The 24,316-nt window shown below is 43.8% G+C and overlaps 2 protein-coding genes across 5 annotated transcripts in view; one reads left to right on the top strand and one right to left on the bottom strand.

Annotated features, from left to right (window-relative positions):
• The first annotated feature begins 10,150 nt into the window (after positions 1 to 10,150).
• On the top strand, positions 10,151 to 24,316 carry LOC309348262 (5-hydroxytryptamine receptor 5B-like). 3 transcript variants are annotated; one of them, XR_014159316.1, is made up of 3 exons: positions 10,151 to 11,051; positions 19,093 to 19,918; positions 24,004 to 24,314. XR_014159316.1 is itself a non-coding variant. In XM_081873307.1 (3 exons), exons 1-3 carry the CDS (start codon positions 10,341 to 10,343, stop codon positions 24,016 to 24,018), a joined length of 843 nt encoding a protein of 280 aa, XP_081729433.1. In that variant the 5' UTR covers positions 10,151 to 10,340; the 3' UTR covers positions 24,019 to 24,316. The 3 variants fall into 3 exon arrangements, 2 of the variants coding, with proteins under 2 accessions (XP_081729433.1, XP_081729432.1); XM_081873307.1 differs by having other exon boundaries at positions 19,093 to 19,209; positions 24,004 to 24,316; XM_081873306.1 differs by lacking the exon at positions 24,004 to 24,314 and having other exon boundaries at positions 19,093 to 21,403.
• Positions 21,552 to 24,316, bottom strand: part of CCDC93 (CCC complex scaffolding subunit CCDC93) — a 42,883-nt gene continuing 40,118 nt past the window's right edge. For both annotated transcript variants that reach the window (XM_081872091.1, XM_081872092.1), the window contains 2 exons: positions 22,559 to 22,672; positions 21,552 to 21,866 (listed from right to left, as the gene is read on the bottom strand). In XM_081872091.1, the coding sequence (XP_081728217.1) occupies positions 21,813 to 21,866; positions 22,559 to 22,672 (168 nt within the window). In that variant the 3' untranslated portion in view covers positions 21,552 to 21,812. The remainder of the gene's footprint in view (positions 21,867 to 22,558; positions 22,673 to 24,316) is intronic.

Raw genomic sequence — 24,316 nt, 5'->3', positions numbered from 1 at the left:
GCAGCAGGAGAGCAACATCAGAAGCAGCGAAGTACTTGTGAATCCCAAGTGGTTGTGTTTGCAGTAACACTGAAAGTTTGCAGTAACATTGAAAGCCAGGTTTCCTACTGATGAGTTAGTTGCTTATATAGTAATATATATTGTGTTGGAACAAGCAAGTGAGAGTTGTCCTAACCACACTCTCGCAACTGGAATGTCAGTTTTGAAGGCTCACCCAAATGCTCCGGAGAGTTGTGGGAACCCCTGATCTGGAGTTGTGATGAACATCCCATTGTGCAAGGAGAAATCCTTGGACCGAGAAGACATTTGCTGTAGAGCTATGTTGACTTCCACCCTTGGGATGGAATTCAACAAAGCGCTAAGTGGAGGAACAAGGTCTGGTCATGCAAGAAGACTTCCACCTTCTCTTCCCCCCTGTGCCCTCAAATCTATTCTGGTGGCTCCCCCAACCCAGTTTTAAGTTGAGATGGAGGGAGAATCCTGCTGAGTAAGTGAACCTCATTCCAGTCACACAACCGTTGAGTCTTCTGAGGGATGCTCAGTTGTTAGAGGTCCAATAAAACCATAGCTACCTATGTGGGAGATGGCCAGAATAGCAGCAGAGGGTGTATGGCTGCTCAGAGAGCTTGTTCCAGGTAAGAAAACTTGGAGAGTATCTCCAGGCAAACTAGCAGAGCAGTTCTGCAGAGTTAGCGTGTTCCCCCTCTCAACACCTCTTTCTGCCTCAAACAAATAGGCTAGAAATACTCGAGGGTTTAATTTGCAAGGCTGAGCTACTGTAAAAGTGTCTTCCTATTTGGAAGACTTGACTCCATAAATTCACTAGATTCACAGATGCCTCTCGCTTGATTGTGCAGATGCATTTGACTTCACCTCTGCTTTTTACTTACGGGACGATTTACAAAATTCTGAAAACAGTTTCATGAGTGCCAAGGGACTTTTAGCTTTTATTGAACGGCTTCTTTCCTCGTGCTGCATGGCAAGCTGCTTTTGAAATGGAAACCCTTACATTGAGGGTTTCGGCTGCGATTCAGTTGTTTGAAGAAGAAAAGGAAAAGGGTCCACTGGGCAATTGTAAGTCTTAAGCAGCTCTTTGAATCCCACTTAATGTATACAGTAGCTTGCAGATAGGATAACAGCTTAGTCTGTTGAGCTCTGGCTCTCATATGAGTAGTATCACAGGAAGTTGTAAATACTATAAAAATGGACTGGAAATGTAAGGTTTCCTGTGCACTTTTCCCATAATCAATCTTATGGGTATTTAATAGACCTCGGCCATCGCGCACTCAAGGCTTGTCTCATAAAGGTGACTGATGGTTTGCACACTAATACTGTATTTCTTGAGGAATTGCCTCCCACTCAGAAAACCTTGACGAGGAAATTGGACTTCGTAAGCCGGTTAAAGGGAGGTTATCAAAGTGGCTGTGGGGAGATTTTAAAAACAACCCCACTATAGACCCATAAAAGAAAACACAGTTGCTTTGCTGAAGCTTCCCATAATAGGAATTGAATAAGCCAGGCATGATGCAGGCACATCTTATAGAATGCTACAGTCCTGTGCTGCTTTGTGCAGATATAGAATAGCAATTACTTTCAAAATCATTCAAGATGAAGTGATACAGATGGGAGATTTATTGACCATGCAGCCAGAGTTTATCAAGTTGGATACTCTATGCCTCTCTATGGTTTCACAATAGTAACTGGGGGAGGGGGGGCTTTAAGGCCATTGCAGATTACCATGACACACAGATTGATAGTTCACTTTTCCAGATGAGCTAAGTTACCATATTGGGAGGTCTGATTATGTCGATGGCTTGCACCATCTGAAACATTTCTTTAACCGCTCCCCACCAAAAAACCCTATTCAAATGTACTTCTTATGGGTGCTTCCAAACAAACAAGAATTTGAAAAGATCTACCACTCACTTGTTGGGTTAGTGCAGTTTTCAGCATATTCTGTAATGTGAAATTCGTTCTTAAATTCTACTTGCACGCTTTCATGTGAAAAAAAGGCATGTTATTAGAATTGTAGAGTTGGGAAATTCTATTGAACCATAGAATTGTGAAGTTGGAAGGGACCCTGAGGGTCATCTAACCCAATCCTTTGCAATGCAAAAATATCAATATTTGGGCCCCCATCCAATTTGAAACCGTATCAGACCCTGCTTAGCTTTTCAAATGTGCTAGCAGTTTTTATTGCTGCACCACTAAAGGAATACAAACCTTTGTGACTAATTTGGTTTGAAATGTCAGGCTCATCCCTTTTCCTCCTGTTCCACTTGGTTGTTCCACTTGATTATTGGAGCCTGTTCCCTATTCTCTTCACTGCTATTTTTGTAGCTGCACGTCCACTTGTTAAGCACAGGTCTATTTTTAATGACTTTCAGGGGAAACTAAACGTCATCCCAGAAGTTAGTTATCCTATGAAGAATTCTTGGGGTGCCCTCATCCCTCCAGTTAGAAAAGTTTCATCTTGAAATTTCTGTTAGCAACGACTCACAAAGAAATACTTCCCTCTCATGTCACATGTGAGAGTGAGCCATTCACTTGAGTAGTTAGTTGTGACGTGAACTGGAGCTGACTCAAAGAGTGTAAGAACTGGCTCTGTTTTCACAGTGGAATACAAGATATCACAATAACTTGGTGGAAGCGGCCAAGTTCAACAGGCTCTTTATCATGCTGTCTAGCTTATCTGATTGTATTTTGCAGAGGCACTACCAACAGGAGAGATATCTGGTCATATTCAATGTGCTAAGGAGATGGTTTGGTCAGCAGAAGCATTTCTGCTTGTCCAACAGAAAGGTCTCCCCCCTCCGTCCTCCACCCATTGTGCTGGGGTTTCTCCCAGTGTTTCCCTCTATCGCCTCCTCATGCTTCAGTCACTGGACGACTCCTAACCATAGTGGCAAAACGGCAGGAGTCAGCATTATTCTTCCTACTGATTTGATTACATTTCTGTCATTTTGAATGAAATGTGTTGCAATAGTTTCTATAACCATATACTGCTGCATGTGCTGGTCAGTTACACACCTCTAATACACATAGGCACTCTGTGCCGGTTGTAGTTCTTCATTAAGCTGAATTCTGTGACGTATACAGTGTGCAAATTGGCATAAATGCATTACAGGCTTGTTAATATTTAGAGAGGCAAAAACTCAGAAACCTACCTAAAGCTTTATTGAGCCACCTTTCTGGGATTTCAGCAGCTGTTGCCTAAGTAGATTTTTTTTTTAGCCATAAGAGCTGGTGGCTTTCTGTTGCTTTTTGCCTTAAAAGAAATCTGAGGTTCTCATGAAGCAGAATTATGTGCCTACTACCTCAGTCTTGAGGAATATGCAGCACATCCACAGATTCTGACAGTGGGCAAGAGATCCTGACATGAGGCTGAGGAGCTGACAACATGTTGAGATGCTCTGGAAGGCTACGCTTTGAGAATCAGCACAACCTTCAAAGGCAATTTTGGCTAAGAACTCTGCTTAGCAGAAAGTGCTTAGAACACTGTTTCAAGGCTGGAACACAAGGAAACACTTTGCCTGTTGTACAAGTAGGATACTTCCTATTGGCTAATACAGGGGTGGTCAACCTTTTTATACCCACCACCCAATAATGCATCTTTCTTGATAGTAAAATTCCCTTAAGGCCCACCAGTACTCGATGGAAGGAGGATTCAGCTTGTGCCGTAGAACCCCGTACCGCCCACCTAGAATCCTGAAACGTCCACTAGTGGGCGGTAGGGACCAGGTTGACAACCCCTGGGCTAATATGTTGCAGAACTCTTTGCCCCTTCAAAGTCCCCATTCCTCAATTGATACTGTGAAAAGTACCAAATAGGAGCCACGTTAGATTGAAAATTAGATCGCAATCTTCTTTGGGCAGGAATATTTGGTTGTTACTCTTAAGTACTGTGTCTCTCTAATGTTGCAGTGTCTCATCCAGTCTAACAATAATAATAATAGCAGCAGTTGGAATTTCCTTATACCAATCTTTAATTAATATCACTGATTTGAAGCCTAAGATGGGCACTATCCTGTCCACATATTTCCATGGCCTGGTCTACTTTGAGGCTTGCTTTCTAATACTGGAGGTTTGTATCTCTGGTGTAGATTTCCACTCCATTCTGGTGTTTCTGTGAGACGTGAATAGCTGGGGGCAGTAAACCCAAGCCTTGCACCCCTGGGAGCAATATTGGCTGAGAGAGATTAATCCTTTGGCACATGACGTTTCCGAAGACGATCCAGTCATGTCCTAATTTTTTTTGCCCCCAACTTGTCTTCATCTGCTGGATCCTCTTCAGCCACACCTTGTAATGCCGCCTCTCTAGATGACAGGGCTGCCATAGTGCTTCCTTCCAAGCCAGCTCTCCCCTGATATAACCAAGTCTGAAACACACTTTGCTCCTCTTGCACCTGCCTTTCCTCCCATTTACCTCTACAGCTCTTTTGCACAACCTGTCTTCAGTGGTGTAGGTTGTTGCTGTTTGGCCTCAGGTTACTCTGTGATTTGTAACCATAAAACAGTTGGGGATTTTTTTTTTTTCAGCCAAAGATCCATTGGTGGGAGAGTGCACATGCCAGTAGCGAGCAGGGCTGGAAGCAAAAGTGGGTGGGACAATGTAATTTCTACCTATGTATGGTAGGCTAGGGACATGGGTGGTGCCGTGGGTTAAACCACAGAGCCTAGGACTTGCTGATCAGAAGGTCGGCGGTTCAAATCCCTGTGACGGGGTGAGCTCCTGTTGCTTGGTCCCTGCTCCTGCCAACCTAGCAGTTTGAAAGCACGTCAAGTGCAAATAGATAAATAGGTACCGCTCCGGCGGGAAGGTAAACAGCATTTCCGTGCGCTGCTCTGGTTCACCAGAAGCGGCTTAGTCATGCTGGCCACATGACCCGGAAGCTGTACGCCGGCTCCCTCGGCCAATAAAGCGAGATGAGCACCACAACCCTAGAGTCGGTCACAACTGGACCTAACAGTCAGGGGTCCCTTTACCTTTACCTATGGTAGGCTAGTTTCTACACAGTCACATACTTCTCTCTATCCTCCATCCAGGGAAGCAGGAGTCAGTATCACAGTTCTAGGACACCTTTCAAGCAGGCAAAAGTGCCTGAGGTCATGAAGTTAGGCTGGTGAGGGTTCATGGCCTGCAGGAGCCTGTGGCCTGAGGACAATTCCAAGAGATACATTTGGCCCCCAAAGCCTGAGGTTGCAATTGGCAAAGGGATCTATTATGATGCTAACAACATTTAAACAGTGCTTGTCACATTAGTCTCATTTTGCATCCCCCAGAACCCATCTATAATGCTGAGGAATTGGGTACGTACACTCCTGAGATATTTGTTACACGGTTGATAAGCTTGAATGTGCTTTCTCTCCAGAACGATAGCGTTAGCAAAACTTTCTCTGATTAGAAGCAAACAGAGCTCTGCAGAGTCATCAGTTTGATGAGAATAGCCTGTTGTGCACTGATGGCTTTTTAAAGAAAATTCCCAGGGGGGATTTTTTAACACACCCTTGTATCTGGCCTCAACAGCAGTAAATGGGCTGCTTAACCATATCCTTAAACTATGCCGATTTCCACTTAAGTGAATGGGCACCAAGAGAAAGCCTTAGCTCACGAGGAAAGCTATTCTGCCCTCCCCCAAACTTATATTCTCATTGTCTCAACATGCTGGAAAGTTTTACACTATCTATAAAAGCCTTGAAGGGTAGTTTTCTGGTTGTATATGCACTATACCTTTAAAGCACATTCCACCCCCACAGAATTCTGGGCACTGTAGTTTACCCCTCAGAGTTAAGAGTGCCCAGCAACCTTTAACGAACTGAAGTACCCAGAACTTTTTTGAGTGGGGTGGTGGTGTTTCAAACGTATTTTAAAGGCATAGTGTGCAGGCCCCTGACGCTACCACCTTGCGGAAGCTGAGCTTGTCATTGCAAGGAACCGCATGTGCCATTTTGGGCGCCATGGGGGAAGAAAGGCAGGACATGAATAAAAACAAAATATATTTACAGTGGTGCCCCGCAAGACGAATGCCTCGCAAGACAAAAAACTCGCTAGACGAAAGAGTTTTCCGTCTTTTGAGGTGCTTCGCAAGACGAATTTCCCTATGGGCTTGCTTCGCAAGACGAAACGTCTTGCGAGCTTTTTCCTTTTTTTCCCATACGCTAAGCCGCTAATAGCCGTGCTTCGCAAGACGAAAAAACCGCAAGACGAAGAGACTCGCGGAACGAATTAATTTCATCTTGCAAGGCACCACTGTATTACATTTATAAACATTTCCCACCAAGGAGCTCAGGATTGTGTACACCAGGCTTCCTCAACCTCACCCCTCCAGATGCTTTGAGACTACAATCCCTGACCACTGGTCCTGCTAGCTAGGGATCATGGGAGTTGTAGGCCAAAAACATCTGGAGGGCTGAGGTTGAGGAAGCCTGGTGTACATGGTTCGACCCCTCTTCATTTAATCCTCACAAAAATTCCATGAGGTAGGCTACACTGTGAGGTCATGACTGGTCCAAGGTCACCCAGTGAGCTTCATGGGTCACTCTGATGACCAACGCTGGCCAACGCTGATGCATGATGGGAGTTGTAATCCAAAGGCACCTGAAGGGCCACAGGTTCCCCATCACAGATTTAATTCATTTCCCATTCTTCCATAGCTGAACTGGAAAATAAACAAGTGACAAGGAGGAAATGTTAATTGGTTTGTTCATTTTGTGTGTCACCCTTCATCTGTAGATCTTGAGGCAGTTCACAACATAGAAATAATAAAGAAAATGAAATGCATAATAAAAAAAACAAATGAGACCCACAAACAAGTAACCATCTCTTCTATCTCTCCCCCCCCCCTTATTTGCTATTTGTTAGAGAATTTATAAAGTGCTTCCCAATAAATGTTTCCCAAGTGGTGCATGGCCACTTTTTAATTTAGAAAAATACCCACAAACCTATATAGCAAAAATGAAATAAAGAAAACAATGGGGTGTTAAAATGGGATGCTGTGAAGCGGTATCTTCAGATTTGCTGATCTTGTTCTAGTGCATGAAGGTCAGCGTAATGATCTTCAGAGGGCAGAAATTGGAGATTAAGAAGGCAAAGATAAAACCCCAGTGAAAAATACTGACTTGGTTGATGAACTGCATGATTTTATCATGATTTGAAGTATTTCCCCCACAAAGCTTTGCAGGTTGGGTTCTGAAAGTGAGAAAAGAAGAGCAATCCCATAAGTTTTCGAACTATGTGGCAAATAATATGTCAAACCAATGATTCCTTATTTTAATATTACTTCAGTACCTTTCTCAGAATTTCAATAAACGGTGGAACATCTCATAAGTCAGTTCTCAGCCTTCCCAACATGTTATATGCATTTTGTATCTATGTTACCTTCTTTGCCCTAGCACTACATTTTCACACGCACCAACTCACAAAAGGAGGTTTTTTTTTATGAAGGTACCCATTTTTCATATATATTTTTCTCATGAACTGATGCTATCTCTGTCATGCCTCTCCCCATTATCTAGAGAAACATGGGTTCCGCAGAAGGCATGCTCCTGCTCTTTTGCCTTCACTGTTCATTCTTAACACTTCCCACCTTTCAACAAAAGAAATGATAAACAGTAATGAAAAAGTCGATTGTATCAGCTGCCAAGGCACCAAGCTCCTTTGGACAGACCGGAAATTGAAGTGAGGATGTTCCATAGATTATTGCTTCAGCCACTGCAGAGAAAAAGCGAATTCAAACTGTAATTCTCCTGTGCCTAATAAGAGGCAACATTTTGCATAATAGTAATTGCATATGCAATGCGAACAACTTATTTCCTCCCTTCTTTTTCTTAATTGCTTTGTGGAAGAAGTAGGACCCACCTCTCTGTATTTCCCCCTCCTTCCATTTCCATTAAGTGGGCCAATTTGCTTTTCCATTACTTATAATTTATGAAAATCTGGACCTCATCTAGATCTGTCTTCTCTCTCTCTAAATTACAGCCTTGCTCTTGAGATGCTGAAGCCGGTTGCCATAGCAACTGCAGCATGATTATCTATGAGGATAAACGCAACTTTCTCAAAGGACATTAAACAGTTCTTATCGAGAAGAAAATAACAGTGTCCTGTGAGATGGCGTCTCGCGTAGAAAACCAATTGGGAGACTGAGGGAGAGGTGACTCTTCCACAGATGCAATTACTTCATCCCACTCACTACAGCTAGTGCTGTTGCTCCTGTCTCAAAAGTCAGCCCTATTAAAACTGTTCTTGCCTTTGTTGTTGTTATCTGTCCCTCTAATAACCAACTCCGGTGGTTGAATGCCAACCAAGTTGGAGTCAAAACGGGGCTACTGAAAAACAAGATGGAGGAATCAGCACAGCTTTTTTAAAAAAGAAACACCACACACTACCACCAGAAGCAGGAAACTCTTTCCTCATATACGTCCTATTGCCTTGCTGTCTTCACAGCTTTTGATGGCAATGGGTTTTACAAGTTTTGCGTCACCATGGTGGAACCTCTTCCCGCAAGAAGAAGAAATAAAAGGAAAATAATCTCTCTTCATTGTGTGTGTGTGTGTGTGTGTGTGTGTGAAGGTGCATTGTCTAGCAGGCATTGGGTTGAGAAAAAGACTGCTTCATATGTCTTTGGGGTCTTGCGTTAACATTATGGTGCTAGTTTTGAGAATTATTTCTTTTGTAATGGAACTTTTTCGAAAAGCAGCATAAATATTTAACTGTGAAAAGTGATAGCAGAGTGGCTCTGGCAGTTCAAAAGTGGATTGTTTGGATTATTATGAATTACTAAAAATCAGCTATATTTGTGGAAGTGACTTAACCTAGCCCTGCTTTCACCTATGGTCCTGCCAATGTTGTTGGCCTCCAGTTGTCATTAACCCTCCATTAGTAGTCATTAGGATGGGTAATGACCAGGGTAGGTGGAAATTGTAGTTGGATTCTAATGGGTTATTGAATATTGCTTTATTTTATATAAGTTGTTTATTTTAAAGTTATTGTAACTTTTTATATTGGGTCAGATTGTTACTATTAATGCTTGATGTTTTATTATTATTTTTATATGTGTTGGAAGCCACCCAGAATGGCTGGGGCAACCCAGCCAGGTGGGCAGGGTACAAATAAAATTATTTATTTATTTATTTATTTTCCAATGACATTTAAAAGCTCACAGGTTCCCAATTCCTGGATTAAAGACACTCCATGGAGTTCCCACCGTAACAGGTGAAATTACTTCTAATGTTGTTGGCATCTGTCCATCTCAGGAGACAATGGAGGAGTGTGCCTGGGGGGGGGGGGGGTGAAGTCAAGCTGTTAGAAGGTTGCAGAACCTGCTGCGGCTGTAGAGACTAATATGGGAGAGACATGTTTTGTTGCAGCTGGGGCAGATTAAGGCATCCAGTTTTTGTAGATCAGCATGGGATTGCACTGCAAATCTCCCTAGGAAGGAAGGAAGCATAGGTATAGCCAGGATTTATGTGGGGGGCGGGACAGGCTTTATGTTGCAGGCAGAACCTCAGTTAGTTTAGTATTTTTTTATGGATTTCCTTGATTTATAATCAAGGAAATTTGGTCCCCTGCCTCCCCCCACCCCCGGCTATGGACCCAATGGTCAGGAGTCCCTTTACCTTAAACAAGCTATAGCTTAGGGCCCCGAGTGGGGCCCCCAAAACAATTTAAAGGAAAAAAAACCTGGAGGTACATTTTCCAAAATATGAGATAAAAAACTAATAAAATAAAACCTACATACAGCAACAGTGTTTTGTGTTGTGCAGGCTCCTATGATGTAAGTAATGGGCCCGCCTGCTAGCCTGCTCCCTCAAATATCACTGGTTTGCTCATTTCTATATCAATTACTTTGATAAAATGCATGCTTTGTTATGTGCAAATGGCTTTAGATACCTATTAGGTTCATACATTACCATACAGCATATATTCAACACAAAAAAACCCAGCGGCAATTTGTTGTTGACAAACTGGACAGCTAGACATATAAAGGGCCCCATTACCTTCAGTAGCTCAGGGCCTCATCAAACCTAAATCAGACCCTGCGCCCCCCCCCCCCCGTAGAGAAAGCAAGGCGCGCGCAGCAGCAGCAGCAGCAGCACGTGGCGCTGGCAGCGGGAGCGGTCTTTCCGAAGGGGGCGGAGCGAGCAGCTGCTGCGCTTTGCGCGGCTCGGCTGCCGGCCACCTGCCCGCCGGCGGGAGTTTCCCAAGCACTTCGGAGGAGCGAGGTGCGTTGATTGGACCCGCCGCCGCCGCCTCCTCGGCCCGCTAACTTTTCCCTCAGTTTGGCGCGCCGGCGGGAGCTCTATGCGGGCGGCGAGCGGCTGCTCTTCCCGCCAAGCCGGCCATGCCGCTGAACGGCTCCTCCTCAGGCGCCGGAGGAGCCAACCGCACCTCGTCCTCAGACGACGGCGAGCCCCTGTCCCTCTTCCGCCTGCTGGTGCTGAGCCTGCTGGCGCTGCTGACTCTGGCCACGCTGGTGTGGAACCTGCTGGTGCTGGCCACCATCGTGCGCGTGAGGGCTTTCCACCGCGCGCCGCACAACCTGGTGGCGTCCACGGCGGCGGCCGACGCGCTGGTGGCGGCGCTGGTGATGCCTCTCAGCCTGGCCAAGGAGCTGTCGGGGGGCGGGCGGCGCTGGCGCCTGGGCCGGGCGCTGTGCCACGCCTGGGTCTGCCTCGACGTGCTCTGCTGCACGGCCAGCATCTGGAGCGTGGCCGCCATCGCCCTCGACCGCTACTGGTCCGTCTCCAGGCACCTGCGCTACACCCCGCGCGCGCGCCGCCGAGCCTCGGCCGCCCTCATTGGCGGGGCGTGGGCGCTGGGCGCGCTCCTGGCGCTGCTGCCGCTGCTGCTGGGCGGGGGAGGCAGCTCGTACAGCGCCGAGCAGCAGCGCTGCCAGGTCAGCCCCGAGCCCGCCTACGCCGTCTTCTCCACCGGGGGCGCTTTCTACCTGCCCCTGGGCGTCGTGCTCTTCGTCTACTGGAAGATCTACAAGGCGGCCAAGTTCCGCGTCGGAGGCAGGAACGCCGTCGGGCCCCTCCCAGAAACGGGGCAGGTAAAGCCTCGTCGTGGGGGGGGGGGAGGATCGGTGCGCAGGGAGGAGGGGGGGTGCGACGTGGCATGTGAGGCTGCGTTGGAATCCGGCTCCCCCCCCCCCAACGCCTTTTTCTGGTCTGTCAGGGGTTGGGCTAGATGACCCGTGGGGTCCCTCCCAACTTGGGGGTTCGCGCGCACAGCGGGTGGGGGAACGTGCTATGCCAGGCTTCGTTGGAATCCGGCTCCCCCGCAACGCCACCCTCGGATCTGTCGGGGGGGGGGTGGGCTAATGACCCTCCAACTCTAAAGTTCTGTGGGGGGAGCAGGGGGTCGCGCGCAGCATAGACAGTAGGGGTGGTTGAGCAATAGGGCGAACGGTGGGTCCGAGAAGTTTAACAAGCATGAATCTCAATCTGCGTTTCACCAGCAGGCATCCAAACAATTCAAGGTTTGATTGCTGAACTTGGCCGTTGAGCAGGTGTAGACAGCAGTTGCTGCAAGCCTGGGTTATTTCCAACCAGCGCAGTTCAGACTTTGCTGTCAAAGCTCCGGAATTTTAGATCTTTTCAAAAGCAACTGAGGCTGGGAAGGAGAGGCTGAAATTCATTCGCCCTTTGGAAAAGTTGCTTCAAGCAGCCTGAAACGTCTATGCAGCCTTGAATGAAAACTTCTTTCTTTCTTTCTTTTGGAATCAAGTTTTGAAACTTGCAAGCTGAAAGATGCAAGCTGGAAATTTGCAGCTGGATGCAGCTGGAAATTCAGGGGGCCACAGTGAAAAGGGGAGGAAGTGCGTTTATGCAGAGCTTTTGCTTAGCTTCTTAAGTGTGAAGTGTAGGTTTTCCAAGCCTGCTTGGAAGTTCTGGGCTCTGCAGAGGGGAGTGTCTACCTCTGGTGTGGGATCTGGAGAAAGTTACTCAGTGTTATTTATGCTCCAGGGTTAGCTCTAACCTTGGGAAGAGTTTCTAGAACAGCTGTAGGGACTTCTGGATGTATTAGAAACAGCAAAAGTGAACATCAGGACAGAAAGGTTCAGCTAGGAATAGCTGGAGGATGAGAGTGGAGTGGCACATCTGAGATGGAAAGTAGATAAATGCAGGCATTAGACAGCCAGTGTGGCAGGATAAATGGGGAGGTGCAAAATTACACAGCTGGTTTGAAATCTGTTTTCGTCTTATGCGTTGCTTTTTTTTTTTTTTTTTTTTTTTGGTGCAGCCTCAAAAGCTGATGCTCATTGTGTGAAGAAAGAAACCGTTGTAAATACAAATATTTGGTGTGCAGTGCTTCTAAGGTTTTACAATGCTTTAAGATGAGGCAAATAATAAATGGTTTCCACCGTTTTATCCTTTAGCACAAAGTGGAAAAGAGCTAATATTTTTATTTATACAGTGCCGCCCAATTATGTATGTGTTTACACAGAAGGAAGGCCACACCATGTTCAATTAAATTGAGTCTGCTGTAGTCTTCATCTGCAATCCTAAACACACTCACAGTGCCACTGAAGGCAGTAGGCTTAAATTTATGAGTTTAGGATTATGCTGTTTAGGATTACGCTGTTAATACTCAAGAGTCTTTAATAGTGTCTGTCTCCCCTTTTATTTTTTTGAGGGGGTGCTTTTTATTATCAACCATCTTGGGACTCATTCTTTGGTAGGAAGGGAATTACAGTGGTACTTCAGTTTACGAACTTAATCCATCCCGGAAGTCCATTTTTAAACCGAAACCATTCTTAAACCAAGGCGCGCTTTCCCAAATGAGGCATCCCACCACCGGTGCCCTTCCACTGTTCAGCTTCTGTTCTTAGACGGAGGTAAAGTTTGCAAACCAGGACACTACTTCTGGTTTTGAGGAGTTCGTAAACAGGGCTGTTCTTAAACCAAGGTACCACTGTATCAATATCTCTGGCATGCACGCATCTCCCCCATCTCTCTGCACTGTTTTGGTGTTTTACAGAATGGTTTAACTATGTATTGAATTATTCTGTTGCGCATGCTTGCAGAGTTTGGAAATGAAGTCTTTCTCTTAGAGTCATCCATTTGTCTGTCCATCTATGCATCAGCAGCTACATAACCAAATCCACCTGCGTGCATCTCTTAACTCATAGCCACTCGTGCAGAAAGTAAAGATGAATTGTGGGGGAGGTAGAATATGCAGGAATGAACTTTGCATGTCACGTAAAGGAGATAAGAGAGGGGAGTGGGTGGTCAGGCCTGTTTAGTACAGCCTCCTCTTTCCTAGCCAGCCAGGTGCTTCTGGAATGCCTACAAAGGAAGCTCACTTGCTGCATGGCTCTTTCGCTGCATTCCCTAAGCGCCTGGTATTCAAAGGTACACTGCCTCTGAATAAGGAGGTTCTAGTTAGCTATCATAAGGAATTACTGTTGATAGAATTGTAGAGTTGCAAGGGTGCAATGCAGAAATCTTTCACCCGATGTGAGGCTTGAACTTACGGCTCTGGGATTAAGAATCTCATGTTCTGCCGACTGAGCTATCCATATTAATATGTACTACCATTTCTCATGCTGGTCACAGTCTCCATACCATTGAAGTCAGCAACAAAATTTTACATTGTCTGGGCTTGATCTTCAGTGCCTGTCGTTTCAGTTCATAAATGATCCCAGTTGATTTCCCTATAGCTTCCTTGCACGGCTTGATGTGAATGATTGTGACAGATTCCAGCTTTAATTCATTCAAGTGTGTCCAAAATCCATGGCAGCAATTTGCAAGTGGGGGGGGGGGAGGGGTTAGCCATGTTAGTTGGTTGCAGCAAAAAGAACAATGATACTTGTAGCAAATTAAAGACTAACAAAATGTATCATTGCATGAAGCTTTTGGTAACTATAGTCCACTTCATAAGATGCATGAAGTGTTATCTTTAGTTACAGCTCTCTCTCTATACACACATACATACACACACACACACACACACACACACACATATATATATATATATATATGTATATATGCGTGTGTACGTGCGTGCGCGCGCGCGCACACACACACACACACACACACACACACGGTAGTTTGTGAGGACAAGAAGATGGAATTGTTTCTTTCCTGGGGATGATGACTGTAAAACAGAGAGGATTTTTATCAGATTCTTTTTTTGTTCTGTTTTGTTTAGTTTTGTTTTGTATTTTGGCTTACTGGTATAATGATGCAGTTGTTATCAAGAACAATCTTGGGAAACTCCTGCTGTTAATTACAAAACTCTCACTGCACTTTTCTGCAATACAGGCCCACCACCACATGGGTAGCCCAGAATAATACTGAATTCATGTGATAACGTGGCTGTAGTCCACAAAAGCTTAACCTTCTGATTTTTAAAAAAATTGCATTTCCTATATTATTGGCTCCATAATTTTCAAGTTTGCAATCGTTTGCTTTTTTTGTAGGCAGAGAAAGAACTTTGATAGATACCATTTTTTTGTGATATTAAAAACAAAATTTGTATAATGCTGTGTCTGGAAATAAGATACACAGACACAAGAGAATGTGTGCACGTGCACACATTTGAGGGTGCAGTTCTTGGGATTAAGCCCCATTGAAAAGTAGTGGGACTTATTTCTGAGTAAACATGCACCACGTTACTAATGTTTTGGTAAGCTGCAACTTGATGTGTGGGACAAAAATCTTCATTTCTTAAGGCAAGTACTTACTAGTACTTGAAAAATAATTTATTGTTATCATATTAAGCAAGGGCGGAGGGAATTGTGGATTGTAAACCCCAAGGGTCCTTAGATAGAATAGAATAGAATCATAGAATTGGAAGGGACCCTGAGGATCATCTAGTTCAACCCCCTGCAATGCAGGAATACGCAGATGTCCCATACAGGGATCGAACCTGCAACCAGATCTTCATCATGTCACCACATGGGAGGGGAAGGTGCAGCAAAGATAATGGTGCTGCCTTTATTAGATTAGTGTATTATCACGGTAAAGTTGTGTGTTTCGCAACTTTCAGTTTATCTGAATATGTGAATTGTCACCTGAATATAACAGTTACATTTTGGGGAATGCATATACAGATCTAGTTGTTGCAAGCAACAGCAGGTTGCTACACACATTTATGTCAAAGTAACCTCAGCTGAATTACCGTAAATGGTCCTTTCTTCTATGTAAACGTGGATAAGATTACAGCATAAGAGTCTCAGCATCCTTGATTAGGAAAGCGCTCCACTACCCCCAGTCCAGTTTCCTTTCTTGATAGGCAAAAGGTCCTTATATACAGTCCCAACCCAAAATGAATTTCTTTATTTTAAGCCTGTCTTTTTATTTCATCGTGTGCACACCATTGTCTTGAAACCTTTTTTTTTGTGCTTGGCTTTACAGTGGAGCAGTTTTAATTATAACTAACAATGTCAGCTACTAGTGCTACTGATGCTTCAAGTGAGCAGAGTGACAGTCACTGCATTCTCTTCCAGTGTAATCAAACTTGCCTGGGCAAGGACTGCGAAGTTGGGTTCTTCATTTTCCTGGTATTCTGATATGATCTACGAAGGAGATTGATTAGTCACATTCCAGATAGAAATAGGTTATTGACATTCTGCACATTTTTGCAAATATGTTTGTTGGAGTTCTTTATTCACTGTGTCCTTGTTTCAATATTGAAATAAAACACAGAAGGAATGGACAAGACATAAGAAACATTGAGCCAACGTTATCTTTTTGGGAAAGGAAGAGGTGTTGTGCAGAGTTATCAAGACTTGGGGTACCTGCAAGCTATCGCTATTTCACAGGAGTGGCTCAAGCACACATAGGAACTTTAGGCTTGCATGTTCTAAATGGATTAAGGAATTTTATTGCCCTAGTGCAACAAATCCACTTAAAAAATAATAATCCCCAGACTTTCTACTGTTAGGAAAGTGACAGGGAAACACAATGAAAAGTGTTAGATGAACAATTGATTAATGGGGTGAAGTATAAAAAGCCTGCCAGCAAATCAGGAATGCAGGACATATGCTCATTGCAGCAAACAAATCAGAATGAATACTCAATAAAGACAGGATATAATCTAATCTCCTGATTTGTGCAGGCAAATCATGATGAATGCTCAATAAACAGGTTGCCTGGAGGGGCCCCTAATCTTTGCACACAGAAAATCGATTCAGTTTTTTGTTTGTTTGTAACTGTGGCTTCAACCCTATATCTGCTTGGAGGAATGGGGGTGGAGGCCCCCTTAAATTTAGTAGGACTTGCACATGCAACAGAATTAGGACATAAAATGGACAATATATTTTGTTTTAATGTAGTCCCACTGCCATCAATGGGATCACTACAGGTAAGGTTGCTAGCAGGATAAGGGTTGCTAACATTCCTGGCAATTAATCATCTGCAGGGCCAAGCCTTTTATGTTAAGTTCAAAGTAGACCACGGTGCTCAGTTCTGGTTGCCAGGACTTTTGATGCAGGTAGAAGCAAATACAAAGGAGAGCAGGCTGCAGAAAAGGGTCCAGGATGACAGGAAACACCTGAAGCAGCAGGAAGGAGAACAAATCAGTGAGGCAGACTATATTTACTGCATGTCCTGGAGGCAGTAAAGTCTGAAGTGAAACTGGCAGGTATACTCCCAGCCCCACTTACCAATTTCTGTTACTATAGCAATTTCGTTTTTTTCCTGTGCAAGTTCAACAGAGAAGCATTTGCTTAGGCTGCTAATATAGATCCAGGGGAAAGATCTGCAGTCATTGATTCATTGGTTGAGAATCATGAGAATATCAGTGCAGAGGAGCAGAAGGAATAGGCAAATAAATGCCCTTCTATTTCCTAGCATAGGTTTCAGAGTCATAAACGGCTTCGGTCCAGTATATCTGAAGGAGTGTCTCCACCCCCATCGTTCTACCTGGACATTGAGGTCCAGCACTGAGGGCCCTCTGGCGGTTCCCTCACTGCGAGAAGCCAAGTTACAGGTAACCAGGCAGAGGGCCTTCTCGGTAGTGGTGCCCTCCCTGTGGAACGCCCTCCCACCAGATGTCAAAGACAACAACAACTACAGTGGTACATCGCAAGACAAATGCCTCGCAAGACGAAAAACGCGCAAGACGAAAGAGTTTTCCGTATTTTGAGTCGTTCCGCAAGACGAATTTCCCTATGGGCTTGCTTCGCAAGATGAAACGTCTTACGAGTTCTTGCGAGTTTTTTTCCTTTTTCTTAAAGCCGCTAAGCCGTTAATAGCCGCTAAGCCGTTAATAGCCGTGCTTCGCAAGACGAAAAAACCGCAAGATGAAGAGACTCGCGGAACGGATTAATTTCGTCTTGCGAGGCACCACTGTACTAGACTTTTAGAAGACATCTGAAGGCAGCCCTTTTTAGGGAAGCTTTTAATGTTTGATGTATTACATTATTTTAATATTTTTGGAAGCCGCCCAGAGTGGCTGGGGAAGCCCAGCCGGATGGGCGGGGTATAAATAATAAAGTTGTTGTTGTTGTTGTTGTTGTTGTTGTTGTTGTTGTTGTTGTTGTTGTTGTTGTTGTTATGTCTCTCACCTGTAGGGAAAGACTGCACTATCCACCCTGATGACTGATAAGTGACTTTTTGCTCACACTTAGCTTTTCTGGGGATGCTACCCTCCTCTCATACTAAAGAGGTTCAAAACAGTCAGGCCCTTTCAGATGGAACCCTGAGTTGGGCAAAGCAACATTAAATGCCTATTAATTTCTCACTTCAGTGATAACAATTACGTTTTGTCCATTCCTTTGTAGTTGGCTTACTGAATAAAGCTGAGGACAGACAGACAGACAGAGCATTCTTTAGGCCAGAGCAGTCCCAAAAAGAGCTGTACGTCATGTTGGGTCTCTGCTGTTTGTCAGTAAAGCCTCATACAAAGAGTAAGATCCAACAAAGGCTTCTCCTCCTTACTACCCTGCTGCTTCCCCTACATGGGAGCATCTCCAGCTGATTTGGTGGGGCTGAAGTGGGAGAGAGACTAGAAGTCCCATTGCATGAGTCAATTTCTGTTGCACAAGCAGGTGGAAATCATTGGATGTCACCCGGAAGCCCTTAATTGGAACTGGGTTCAGCACAAGAGCTTCTCCTCAATACTGTTCATCAACCAGTTTCGGGCAAGTCCTGCAGTGCTGCTGCTGGTGGTTGTGGTTGTTTTAGTTTTCCAGTAACATTTTCCAGCAATATTAGCCATTCAAAGAGCAAACAGATGGGGTCATTCCAGTGTTGTGTGTATGATTCATGTCAGAGGGTGCAACGTTTTGAGGCAGACTGGTGTATTCTTTTTTTGGATGGGGGTCCACAGGGAAGGGTTAATTGATAATATAAAATATCTTTCTGCTTTCTTCTGTCGAAGTTAGCCTCTGCTAGATCAAACCATCCTGGGCTCTCATGTGATGATGGTCAGTTGAAAGACATCTAGCAGTGGAAGAACTGGATAGAACCCATTTTGTTCATTCTATGTTTTATTCCATTAGTTATTGATGCTGCTGTAGTACCCTGCCTGTGGGGTGGGTGGGTGGGTGTGCTTTGGACAGGGGGACAGGCTATAGGCTAAAGGAGAGAGGGTCAGTTTTCCTTTGGCTCCCCCATCTAGCAGAAGGTTGGATCACTCTAACAAAAGTGCCAAACAGTATGATTAGGATTTTAAAAAGCCCATTTATATGCAGATGTTCACCTGGGGACATTGCCATTTTTGCTTTCCTTGTGCTGCGTCAGATGTTACTTTGCACTACTTGAGAGCAAGGGGAATAGGTTTAGGGCAGAATGGCTTGAAAGGCAGAAATCCATGCACAAGACCTCACCAGCCTTTGGATTCTGACTTATTTGAGGTAGTGACTTATTTGAGCAGTAGTTTGTGCTGTATGTTGCAGGAGTGAATAACGGGGCAGCGTAGTTCTGTCCTGATCTGTGTTTTTCTTGCCTCCCTCCACCCCAGCAGAAGTCTTGCAACACACACACACACACACACACACACACACTGGTTGAAGTCTAGAGTTTGGGCTTGGACACAGCTGGTCTGTCATTTGAAAAGCAGTGAAGGGCTGTGTGTGTGTAGAAATCCTTTACTTAAACAAAACTGTCTTGGTAATAATTCCTGTTTGCTTTTATGTCAAGGTGAAAGAAGCTTCTCATCAGCCGCAGATGGTGTTTACAGCTCGTCATGCGACTGTCACTTTCCAGACAGATGGAGAAACATGGAGAGAACAGAAAGAGAAGAAAGCGGCTATGATGGTTGGCATTTTAATTGGTGTGTTTGTACTTTGCTGGATTCCCTTCTTTGTCACAGAACTAATAAGCCCCCTCTGCTCCTGCACCATAGCACCAGTCTGGAAAAGCATCTTCCTCTGGCTTGGTTACTCCAACTCCTTCTTCAATCCTCTGATTTATACAGCTTTTAACAAAAACTACAACAATGCATTCAAGAACCTTTTTGTGAGGCAGAGGTAAAAAGAGCAATGGGGGTGCATGGCTACCATTCCTATTGGATTATAGTAAGCTCATTTATGCAAAATTTGTTTGCTAGGTAATTCCGTTTGCATATTTCACTTGACTGTGGGAATTAAGCAATAAGAACGGGTGATATATCAGAAACATAGCCCATTACACACCCTCCATTGCAATGCAGCCCAGTTTTCTAGAGAAGAAATCTCTGACCATTGCAAAAGTCCTCCTGCCCAGTTGGCTGCAGCTCCCTATATGAAAGGCAGCAAATAATTTTAAAAACCCCACTTCGATCACAATTAAGCCTGTGCAACAAGCTGTCCTGTGTTGCCTTGGTAAAGGCTAGACTGTATTTCTAACGTTGTTCTGCTCATTTGCCAACAGCCAGTTGTAGTGTCATCAATAACTTTTACTATGAAACATTTATGGCGGGCGTAGTAAGGCACTGAAAACAAGAATTCCAAGAGTTACAAGGCACTATAATACACAGAGACTGGAGGTAAGTAAAGGGTCAGCAACTAATAAAATCCCTAACAATATTTGTTTGCTTTAGTAATTCTTCAGATATGAATCAGGATAAAGATCATTGACTGCTAAGATACAAGAATCATTGAACTTGGGTGGCCGAACTTTTAAAACTTTAATTGCAGCAAAACTGAGCAAAAACAATCATGTGAAATGGCTCAAGGAAGTGTTGGGTTAAGTAGAGGATGGAGGCAATTTTCTGAAGACTACCGCAGGGGAGCATTGAAACTAAATTCCCAGATCGCAAGTCCAGAGCCTTCCATTCAAATCAGTTGTTTTGGGGAAAATATAGTTATGTGGAAACTTTCCTTTAGTAGTTGCAAATGACCCTATTAACTGGACTGGATTTGCCTACATGTAGCCAGCATGTGTTTTATGTCTTAGCCCTGTTACCATAGTGCTAAATGCATTTTATGGGGGAAATCAACATTGAATGGTAACTGGGGAGGACAGCGTATCGCTCTGCAAAGAGTGGGAAACATATTGCAACAACTAGTTTCCTTCAGAGTCATTTAGTGGTTACCACCATACTTTGGCAAACTCTTGGTGTTCTTTTCTTCCAGAAAAATACTAATGTGTATTTAATGAAAAATAAGTGCAATCTTTTCTTGCAGCATCACACGTATGTTTTACTATGCTGGGATAAAGCTCTTTTACTCAGCTGCATGTTCAGCTATTACCTCAGTTTTAAGATCAATGCAAAGTTGGCATCAGGCTCTTTAAAATGAGTCTGATAGCTTAGTCAGTATAAAATAACTTAATTGTCAAATATATTTTAAACAACAACAGCATGCAATATATACTTTGGTGACATCAATGCAGACCGAATTCTCAAGCTTTAAACTATTGCTTAGAGGTTCCAGGCTACCTCAAGATCCTAGTCTCTCCAGGAGTAGAGACGGGGAGGTTTTTGTTTTGTTTGTTTTAAATCAATTTACTGGTACAGGAGGAAACACCTGCATCAGCTTGGTTTGAAAACTATGCCTATATCAAGTTCCCCCCACCATTACCTGCTGCAGACTCTCAATATCCACATGTATTAAGCTGCTTTTTGGTCAGACAACCCTTCAAAAAGGCATATTACGCAATGTAGGGGACTGCAGGCAGGTGTGTCCCTATCGTATGAAGAGTACAAGGAAACACAGAGATCTATTGTGTGACTAGAAGTACCGTCTGCTTGTTCAGAGGGAATGTCTGATTCCCCTGCTTGTATTGTTTGGTACCCCACATACACCACCACCCCACTGCAAAAGGAGCCCTACTGCCAACTTTGGAAGCAGGGGCACTTGGATTCAGTCAAGGCATTTGCACATTTTTCAGCCCATTTACCTCTGCAGTCTGGGACCCCTTTCAGTCTTCAGCTAGCACACATGTTGTTTCTAGAGTGAACTCAGCTCTTTTAGAATTTTCTAAATCCTATCAGGTTCTGTCATTTGTGCTGAAGGTTTCTATGCTTTGGGCAGAATTTCAGATGCCAATGTTGTAGCTTGTCAGAGAAATGGGCAAAACATCAATATCTGCACTCATCCCTGTTAGTGAAGAAGTTTTTTTTATCATGAATAGAAGAAGAAAAGCAGCTTAGAAAGCAAGTTAGTCAGCCAAACAAATTTGGAGCTTTTGATTTATACATATTTATTGTTTAACACATAATATATGTTTTCTAGTGCACATGAAATGTTAACTAGTGCAAAGGTAAATCATTTACAGAACAGTGTCACTTTACTTTGTGCATATATAAAAAGACAATCAAATAATATTTCTGAACTGCTATACTGCATTAAATCTCAAAAAGGAATACATCTAATCATTGGGCTGGATCAGAATGAAAATGAATTCAATCATATAAATGAATTGCTGTCTGAAGTTCTTCAAGAACACTTGTCTTTCAGCTTGGATAAAAGCATTTCATTTTTGCGGCATTCCTGTTGATAAACAAAGAGATGGAAGATTTAAAATATTAAACAAGACATGTCAGTTAAATGATGATACTAACAGTGCAAACCTGCATGGCAACAAAGAAGCAAGGGTAATTAAATTCAATGCGTCTTATTTCCAACTAAACATATAGGATAACAGCCCAAATCAGCTGTCTATCTTTTAACACATGCTGTAGGTAATACAGCAAGGCAGGTGGAATTTACTGTTAAAGTGAAAAGGTGCTGGATGGGATTGGTCCGTATGAATAATATCTGAAAAAACCAGACTAATGCACCTGATTGTTCTTAGCCTTCTGCCACCAACTATATTACCTAGAATCATTCACACCAGCCCTTCTGAACCTCATGCCCTCTGTTTTTAGGACTAACTCTTCAGTCCTATGGCTAACAGAGATTATGTGAGTTGTAGCACCAAACATCTGCGGGGTACAGGTTGTGAACAACTAATCTGCATTCTGCCCACAACCGTACAGTGCTAGATGATTGGGCGGTGGGGACGGGGACGGGACACTGTGGCATCACAAAGTAGTGCTGAATCAGTGTGTGTATGTGTGTGTGTGTGTGTGTGTGTGTGTGTGTGTTATTAAGCCACCACGTCATGGTCAGAGCTTTTGAGACAAAGTATCTCTGTGTGTGTGCGTGTTCTCTCTCCCCCCCACCACCACTGTACCATTTACCTCTTTAAATTCTTTGACCGTTTTGAAGTAGAGTCTTTGTTTCTCCAGTAACTCCAGATATTCATCATTGAGCTGGTCCCTTCTCATTTTGTTTTCTTGTTTCTTCTTTTCCATCTGTTGGTAACAAGGGGAAAGTATTATGGTACCTTGAAACGCACAAGACCAAAAACGAAATCCTCCAGCATTTTTCCCCCTCTTGAAACAAAAACAAAACACCAAATAAACAACAAGTGCTCCCTGCATCTGTTCCAACAATAGAAGCATTTGGTAGTGTACAACTAGGAAAGAGCAGAAATATAGCAAAGGATTAAAAAGTGAAATCACTATGAAACCTTCATTGCCACAAGTCAGTTTTCTTGTGGTGAAGGTTTTCCAACACCCCTTTGCTTAAAATCTCAGAAGTAAGGTAACTCATGAGGCCCCATCTTCATGGTCTGCATTCATAAATGAAAATCAAGACCAAGTGAACTTTTGCCTTTCTGCTCATGGGATGTTTCTTTCCTACACTATCTTGTTCAAGGATACCTGCACTGCGGTTTCAACAGGTGTACTGACTTGAGCCAGATTCCCTACTGGACAACCCATGGCCCACACTGATGCTTTGTGCTAGAAGTGCTTGTCTCACCCAATGGGAGGAGTTTAAAAAATGGAAAGCAAGAAGGAAACACCTTCCACTTTGTTGAGTGAGAGTGGCTGTAGCAAAGAAGCTTGTGGGGTTGTTTTTTTTTAAGGTTCAGCACAGGAGAACATCTACAGGGGGTCCTTTCAATCCTGAGATAGCAAGAAGATTACTATGCCATCCACTAGAGAAATTTTATAAGCTTGACTGATTAATTTAAATCCAAGTTTTATCTTTAGTCACAGATGTTCTGTGCTCAGATAAATAATGAACTGCCTCGGGCTTCCCCCGCCCCAGCCCCGCGGCTAAAAAGGAAGCTAAGACAGTGAGCGGGATCCATCCTGCTCGCTGTCTTGGCTTCTGCCAAAGCCGCGCACAGTCTCTCCCGGCTGGAGAGCTTGTGCATGGCTAAAGAGGAAGCCAAGACAGCCAGTGGGATGGATCCCGCTCGCTGTCTTGGCTTCTTTGCTCTTTGGGGCGGGGGGGTGGGCGCTTTTGTTTATTTTTTTTTTCTTTATTTCCCCCCCCCCCAAAAAAAAACTAGGTGCCCTATGGTCCGGTGCGCCCTATAGAGCGAAAAATACGGTATCAAGTACAGTAGTACTGCCCACCCTAAATAATAGTGGCTTTCCTACACCTTAGGTTATCCCTTGTTCTATTCAGCACATCTTAGTTACAAATCATTAAATCTAAAAACTGAGAATGGCCATTTATTTGAAGGAAGGATTTCTGTGAATGAAAGAAAAGGGGGTAATTTAAAGAATAATGCAAGGGAATTTTGGCAGATATGTGATCTGGGATAAGAACTGTGCATGTGTTTTAACAGGTGAAGGCTGCATGATGGAGGAACACAACACACACTTGATTATGTTCCAAGGCATTTGCTTTCAGGACCAAGTCTATGAATCCAAATCATTTTCCATTGTGCTTGGTATAGAGATGCATCTTCAACCTCTGGGTTCTATTTCAATTGCTAGAATGTTGCAGTATGCTCACAGGGTAATAATGAGCATATTTTAGCAGCGCAGGAATGAAAGCATATTCCAGATCTTCTGTACGTTTGTATTTCACTGCACAAATCCTAAAGGTTATATTGAGGTCTAAGAAGAAACGCCACCAAACTTATGTGAAAATAATAA

This window comes from Podarcis erhardii (genome assembly GCF_964252035.2).
Source record: "Podarcis erhardii genome assembly, chromosome: 1".
NCBI classification, from domain to species: domain Eukaryota; kingdom Metazoa; phylum Chordata; class Lepidosauria; order Squamata; family Lacertidae; genus Podarcis; species Podarcis erhardii.
This window is presented reverse-complemented; position numbering and strand designations above follow the sequence as displayed.

Bases quoted from the DNA above. Each gene is read 5' to 3' on its own strand.
- LOC309348262 (XM_081873306.1), top strand. From the start codon at position 10,341: ATGCCGCTGAACGGCTCCTCCTCAGGCGCCGGAGGAGCCAACCGCACC. The intron at 11,052-19,092 runs GTAAAGCCTCGT...TTTTATGTCAAG, and splicing joins CCCTCCCAGAAACGGGGCAG to GTGAAAGAAGCTTCTCATCA.